Here is an 8,316-nt window from a genome sequence, read left to right as displayed (position 1 = left end):
ATCCTTCGTCAGCAGAAAAGATCCCGGTCTCAGCACTTCCCAGGAAGAATAATTTCTAACAACGCTCGACTGCACTCCTCGTATCTTTGTGTAAAAAAAGACTTCTCTAGTAGCACCCTAGACTATCCAAGTCTAAAATCAAGAACACTATTGATCTTCTGCTAAATGCACGTTTGTGTGAGTGTGTGAAACAGGGATCATCATCATGGGCCTGATCAAAGAGTGAATAGTCTGTTCTGCTCAGTACGGTGTCTACTACAGCCATAACACAAGACCTTGTATTATTGGCTGTGGTCTAATCCGTGCTCTGTAGCTGTAGGCCGATCTTCATCTGGTTCTCCATGCATTCCTTCAGCTTGTCCTCTGTCAAAGTCAGCCTCTGCTCCAGGATAGACACCGTCTGTGTGGATGGAGAGATGAAGAGAGACAGAGAGAGAGAGGAACAACAGGAGGTAGGGGTTAATGAGGAGGCAAGGAGAGGAAAGGACATCGAAGAGGAGAGGGGATTAGGAGAGAGAGAGGGAAGGAAGGCAATGGGAGAGGCAGAAGGAACATCTTATAGAGGGCTGTACAGCATCAGCCTGGTGGTAATGGCTGTAGTGTGTGTGTGTGTGTGTGTGTGTGTGTGTGTGTGTGTGTGTGTGTGTGTGTGTGTGTATCAGACAGATGTTGTGCATGCAAGACAATCCTGCTAATTATCAGGGAGAAATCAGCTGCTGGAGCCAAGACACCAGTCTCTGTGTCTGGTGCGTGCACACACACGCTCACACACACACACACACACACACACACACACACACACACACACACACACACACACACACACACAAGGATACACTCCATGACCAGCTACCCTCAACAGTAGCTCTGCTCTGCAACCATTTTTTTTTTTTATCGATGAGTGATTAATGTGTTGGGTACTGAAATACTGAACTTGTAGTTGTTATAGTCATACATCCAATTGTAACATAGTATGGGCTAGCAGCCCATCTCATCTTCAAAAATAGGTCTACAGGTAGGCAGGTGGGTATTTCAGGTGGTTATACATACTGTATACATGCATACATGCATGTGTATACAGTATATATTCCATTTCTATTTTTAGTCTATAAGCCTATCTTCTTTTTTTAACTCAACAATAGCTGCAATAGCAGAAAGATGACGCACCTTAGCATCTATGTAAAAAAAGAACTAAAAAGTGAATTCCCCTTTGGGGAATAGTTTTGTCACAGTACAATGCACATATAGTACATGAAATGTGTTCTCTCCATATAACCTATCCTATATATTAGAAGCAGAGGGAAAGTGCCATTAATAGTCAGCGCCCAGGGAGCAGTTAGGGGTTAAAGTGTCTTGCTCAGGGACACTTTGACGCACAAACCATTCAGATGTCAGCCTGTCCTTTGTGGATTCATTCATGCCATTTACAATGATTTTGCACTTGTAAGTTGTTCTGGATAAGAGTGTCTGGCACTGTCTGCTAAATGCCTTAATTCGTGGCTCCACTCGCAGGTGGATTACGGATTTTCTAACCAACAGGTCTCAGCGGGTGAAGCTGGGGAAGAGCATTTCCAGCTCTAGGACCACCAGCACCGGTTCCCCGCAGGGCTGTGTCCTGTCCCCACTCCTGTTCTCCCTGTACACCAACAGCTGTGTTTCTCTCCACCCGTCGGTCAAGCTCCTCAAGTTTGCGGACGACACCACCTTGGTGGGCCTCATCTCCAAGGGGGATGAGTCTGCCTACAGGAGGGAGATCGAGCAGCTGCGAAGCTGGTGTAGCAACAACAATCTGGAGCTAAATGCTCTGAAGACAGTGGAGATGGTGGTGGACTTCCGGAAGGACCCAGCCCCGCCCCCTCCTGTCATGCTGGGTGGCACTCAGGTGAACTCTGTGCAGTCCTGCAAGTTCCTGGGGATGATCATCTCCAGGGACCTGAAGTGGGAACTAAACATCACTGCCCTCCTGAGAAAGGCCCAGCAGAGGATGTACTTCCTTCGGCAGCTGCGGAAATACAGACTGTCGAGGTCCATGATGACCCAGTTCTACACGGCCATCATCGAGTCCATCCTCACCCACTCTATTATCACCTGGTTCCCCGCTGCATGCGCAAAAGACCTGGTCAAGCTGCAGCGGGTGATACGTTCTGCGGAGAGGGTGATTGGCCGTCCCCTGCCCTCCCTCAAGTCCCTGCACGACTCCAGGGCGCTGAGGAGGGCAAGAAAGATCATGACTGACCCCTCCCACCCTGGCCACAGCCTCCTCACCCTGATCTGGGGGCCAAGACAGAGCGCCACAAAAACAGTTTTTTCCCCTCAGCCGCCAGGCTGCTTGATGAAGCAGGTTTCCCTTCTTCCCTTGCCCCCTAGGGATACCAGAACTATGACTTTTGCACTAATGGACTGAACACTTCTGCACTTTACTATAATTTTTATTCTATTTATTTTCTTGCACGGTGTTGTTGTGTTGTTGGTTTAATGTTATATGTGAAAAAAGGAAGGATTGAATGCACACCTGTAATGTTGCCGAAACAAATTCCTATGTGTTTTACACAATGGTGAATAAAGGAATCTGAATCTGAATCTGAATCTGCATTAAAACAGGTCCTGATTTCGGTCAGTGGGATGGAATATATGATTTATGCAATTGTATGTTTGATACATTCAAGATCTGAGTGGCTTGTTGTTTTGAGATAAATTGAAAAAAAAGAAGAAAAAAAAAATAGAAGCTGTGCTCTTCTGAGCACAGGTCTCCACCAGGTCAGGTATGTTATTGTGGCCTGCTGGTGGTGACTATAATACTTCAATGTGAAAAGGGTGCCATGTCTTCTTCTGCCTTTAACGGCAATGTGACGCTGCATGCATGATTAGAGGCATTTTATTAAAAAAAAAAAAAAGTTTGGCAAAAGTCAACCTGCTGGTGGCGCTATAACAGACCAATGTGAAAAGAGAGGCAATTGTTCCTTGACCTAGTGGGAATGTGCGTGCAGAATGTCCCTGTAATCACAAGCTGCGTTCATGATTTAAGTCATTTTGTTCAAATTGGACCAATCCTGCAAACTTTGGAAGCCAATGTTAGCCAATTAGGATGGAATATGAAATATCAAACAGATCCATGTCGATCACATGACTGTAGAGAGACTGATTTGCGTGTTTTTGGACAAAATCTGTAGTAGTGGCAAAAGTTCGTTTTTCAAAAATTGGGCTCCTGGTGGCGCTAGAACAGGCGCATGTGGAAAATGTGGGGCAGAGGTTCTGAATTCACCCTTTGTCAGCCTTCTGGTTGGTCCCTGACTGACCAACCAGCAGGCTCTATCTGCCTTGTCCCGCCCTGGTTCTGCCTTTTTTTATGTTGAATTTGCTAAAACATTATTTTTTGAGAAATAAAAGCATTTAAAAACATGCTGAGTCACTCACTATACTGCCACTGAACAGCTCCATTTTACTGAAATGAAGTTTGAAATTAGAATTGAACACACAGAATAACAATACGACTGAATTAAAATGGTAGTGGATGGAGTGTCCCACCGAATGTCCCACCAAGACACAGAAACCAATGGGTGTGAAGAGGGGTGGGACAACGGGTGGGACTTGACAAAGGGGGAATTGGCATCCAGGGAGTGTGTGTGGACAGTTTGGCAGCGACTGAGCCAAAGGCGCCGGAGATTAGCTGGTAACGGACAGACGGACGGACACACTGACGGACGGACGGACGGACGGACGGACGGACGGACAGACAGGGTGCAAAACATTTCTCCATGACTTCGGCTGGTGGAGACAAAAAAGGAAATCTACAGCAATCAACCCAGCAATTGAAGAAAACTAAAAAATATATAATTATGCTTTTTAAGGTCATCACACATCTAAAATGAATATAAAAGCCTTGGAACACAGAGATCCTTCCCGGAAAAATGAATTAGGGCTCTTTGTGCACAAGCATTTGCTCACAAAGAACTGCTTGACCTCACACATAAAGGCACAAAGAGTCAAAGACCTAATAATAGAATATTGACTGGCACTTCTGAACATTTGTCTGTGAAAGGAGAAATGTATGGATCTGGCATATGCTCTTTTTTACCTCAAACTTAAAAGAGTTACATTACCGGAATGCCATAATGGGGGATTCTGGTCATGTAATAACAGGTGAACATCCGGCGACAACTGAATTGGATACTGAAAGAGGTTACGATGCATCGTTTGAAAACCTCTGACAGCAAATAGGCTGGCCGGATGGGATCCTCAATCTGGTTAGCTCACCAGTACTTTTCGCTCATGCATCTTTCTTTTATATGTCCATAAAAATAATAATAAGCGGACATTCAGTGAAAATAGCAGGTGGTTTAAGGAGGCCAAAGTGCAGTATCTTTTTGGATTTATCTTTGTTTTTGGACACACTTGGATACTGGACTCATTTATTCATCTTAACACCCATGGGGCCAAACTCGTTCAGTAACGAGACAAGGCCACTGGAGGTCGCTGTGCCAAAACTCAGTTGTCTCGTTGAGAGACGAGACAAAGGGTTAACTTTGCAGCGTGCAGCTGCGCGCATGTTGTGTGCCCTGTGAAAGACCCTGGTCCATACGTCATAACGTGACTCGCACAGAAGCAAAATGGTGCGTCTAGGCTGCATAGACTCCCATTCTATGCTGAAACATAAAAACAGCTTTATCTATGAATAAGGTGCAAAGAACGCCAGGGAAGCAGAGATCTGCTTGTTTTCACGGCGACACTTTACCGCGATGGTCGGCCCCGGTTTGGATTTTAGTTTCGCGAGTGTTTGTAAACAAATGGATTATCTTCCTCAATCGTCAGCGGACACTCACGTGCACACGCACAAAGCTTCCGAGGCTCTTCAAAATAAAGTGTAAGTGAACGGCGGCACCAGCAACAGCTAGAAATGTTAGAAACCTTGGCTCCCATTGTGTTAAAGGTCAAATTAGCCTTCATGATTTTTGGGGATAAAGAATTACCAGTGCAATATCACTTATAATTATGCTGATAACATTTTGGATGGCCCATTGAAATACTTTAAAGAACTTTTTATCAGTTCAATTATTTGCATAGTTACTGAAATTTGGCTTGTAGGGCAGAGTAGTAGTAGTAGTAGCAAGGACCCCCAAATATATAAATAATGTCATAATTGGACTTACAGGTCCAAACACACCAATTGGGACTATAAAAGGCAATCAAAAAGGTGTCCGAAGAACACAATCTGGCAAGCCATAGTCAAAGAAAGGGGAACGACCCACTCGGGTTGTCCCTCATCATGACTCTGTCTCGAGAGAATGGTAAAAACAGAATGGTCCCCTTGAAGAACAAAGCATAGACAGATTTGCCCATTCAAGAGCCTCCGGTCTGGGCAGAAGATCCACTTCCCTAAAAACTAAGCTGTGTGACCAAATGCAACCACTTAAACCCTAAACCCTCTGTTGCCAGAAGTCCCCCAGAGGTCGATACCTGGTCCAGTCCTTTTTTCACTCTCTACACCAGGGGTCTTCAACATTTTCAGGCCAAGGGCTCCTTAGTTGAGAGAGAGATGAAGCAGGGACCCCCACAACCTTTTCAGAGATTCCATATACTTGTAGTTTCATCATTTGACAGCACAATCATCGGCCTATTTTGGATTCATGTAAATTTGTGTTATCAGATATGTAACCACTTGAACCGTCAATACTTAATAAACATGAACTGAAATATACCTGTTGATGCTACGAGTTTTATACCAATATGTATTGCAACCTATGTATTACTGATTAACTGAGTACAGTGGACCATATTGGAAACAAGCCCCCAACATTTAGTATAACCTTTGACTGTACTACCTGTACTGTTAACAAGCCTGTTCCCACCAAAGGTTCGCCCCCAGACTAAGAACGCAAGGGGTTACTTCTTTTTAAAGATATGTTTTGGGCCTTTTCTGCCTTTATTGATAGTATACGGTATATACAGGAAATGGGGAGAACTATCCATTACTTTCTTAGAAACATTTATTCTATTGATTATCTTTTTTTATATAATGATTTAGAAGCGTTTATCATCCATATATATTTTATATCAATTCATCAATGCGAAGAACTTCCAATAGATTTATTTATAATAGACCAAATTGATCAATCTGATTAAGTGACATTTTATATGCCACACAAAAGTATACGGTATATACAGGAAATGGGGAGAAAGAGAGAGAGACAGGGTGTGACATGCAGCAAAGGTGGCCAGGATCGGGATTTGAATCCACGATACACTGTCAGGTTGTATTGGAGCCTAAGGGGCCGGACCGCTAGGCCAGTGGTCGGTCCGGGCCTCAAGGGGTTAACTTTTCAAACATATCTCACACATCATGTGAGGTCTAAACACGCAGTAGGGAACATTCTGTATTCATGGAAGTGAAATTAGGTCAAGCACTGCGGACCGCTGAGCTTAAAAGCCCGAGTTCTACTCAGCGCGATGCATTGTGAGAGCTTGTAGATCTGCTACTTTCAGTACGCAATTATAATCAGGCTTTACAAACTGGACCTGTGGACATACAGTGTGTCTTGGATAACGTAGCTGTCGGTTAGAAACCTTTTTAAAGTGTTGCTTTTCATGAAATGGAAATAAGAACCTGTGTTCCAATGGATACACTGTTGTTATTATTTAGTTAAGCTTTAGTTTAACCAAAAAAAAAGTTTTTGCTCATACTTTTAATTGGTTCAATATTTATGAAACCCACAGACACAATTGCAAAGTCACCACTTAAGCAAAGATACCAGATCTACAAGCTGACAATGTGTCGATGCGTTGTGAGCTACTGAGCTTGTAGATCAGCTATTTTCGCACAGTGGGGCATTCACTTTCTGGGGGGAAAAAACATAAAAAGTAGAAAAATTGATCGCCTGACAGCGGCGTTAAGAGACATTTCCCTCCCGCATTATGGGCTTGGGCGTCTGTACGCGTACAATACACATGTGTCAGATCTGTGATCTCTGTCAGACAGGAGATCACAGCGGGGTCAGCAGTCTGCTCTTCATGTGACATCACACATAAAACACCACGATGTCTGTTCATCTCCCCCTCAGCGCTCGCTATCTTTAGAGTCGTCTGGCCAGTAGAAAATCAATTGTGATGGAATACTTTATACGTCTAAGGAGGCCAAATGTGTGGTTTTCACCGCTATTAATATGTGGGCAGGACAACTAGAACAGTGTCACGTGTCTCATGCACGCGCGCGCGCTCACACTCACACACACACACACACACACACACACACACACACACACACACACACACACACACACACACACACACACACACACACACACACACACACACAGAAATGCTAAACACACATAAAACCTTTTGAGGCTGGGAGCCATGGGATCCGTTGTTTTTTGTTTTACCTCTTTATTTCTCTCTGCTTTGTATTAGATGATGGTACGTGGCTACGTGCCATTGGAGAGGGAAGGGGTTAGGGGCAGGGAAACAGTACAGTTGTGAGCCAGATTTAAACTCACTACATACACTGTAAGCACATGGGACAGGCTGTCGAAAGAGGAGCAAGGAATGCGTCTAAAGAGTCAAGACTATACAACTGCAACTATGGCTGCAACTATCCATTACTTTCTTAGAAACATTTATTCTATTGATTATCTTTTTTATTGAATGATTTAGAAGCATTCATCATCCGTATATATTTTATATCAATTCATCAATGCGAAGAAATTCCAATAGATTTATTTATAATAGACCAAATTGATCAATCTGATTAAGTGACATTTTATATGCCACACAAAAATAAGCGAAAACTGCCGATCCGCAATCTCACAATGCGTTGCAACACAAGCTAGTACATTGGTTCTCAACCTGTGGGTCGGGACCCACAGGGGTACCCCAAATTATTTTGGGCGATCCCCAGATGATTAACTTAATGTGCAACATTGTTTTCTCATTCAACAGAAAACAAACCAACATAAATTCTAAGTGTATAGAGGGTATCTGCATATTTCTAAAGTGACAATTTAAGGACTTTTTAATACATCTAAAATGGTAAATTGAACATTGGCCAAATTGTCAAATGTTAGAGACAGAAATGGAGAAAATAGCCGATCTACATGCTCACGATGCCTCGCAACATGTAGATCTGCTAATTTCACAATAGAACCGTGTTATACACAATGTAATGCCTCAACTCTTAGTGCTCGTCAGGGTGGAGGGGTCCCCAGTTAAAATATGATTATTTTGGGGGTCGCGGCCTGTAAAGGTTGAGAACCACTGAGCTAGTAGATCTATCTACACTCCAGAAGAGTCATGAAAGGGCTAACAGTGCAAACAGTCCAACAT

General features: G+C 43.5%; 1 protein-coding gene across 1 annotated transcript in view; it reads right to left on the bottom strand.

Moving 5' to 3' along the window:
• Positions 1–295: 295 nt before the first annotated feature.
• poc1a (POC1 centriolar protein A) overlaps positions 296–8,316 on the bottom strand; it is a gene marked incomplete at both ends in the record, with an annotated part of 77,542 nt that continues 69,521 nt past the window's right edge. Inside the window, one exon of the mRNA XM_080728238.1 lies at positions 296–400. Within this exon, the coding sequence (XP_080584364.1) occupies positions 296–400 (105 nt within the window). The remainder of the gene's footprint in view (positions 401–8,316) is intronic.

This window comes from Nannobrachium achirus, assembly GCF_963921795.1.
Source record: "Nannobrachium achirus genome assembly, chromosome: 6".
In the NCBI taxonomy this organism is placed as follows: Eukaryota; Metazoa; Chordata; class Actinopteri; order Myctophiformes; family Myctophidae; genus Nannobrachium; species Nannobrachium achirus.
This window is presented reverse-complemented; position numbering and strand designations above follow the sequence as displayed.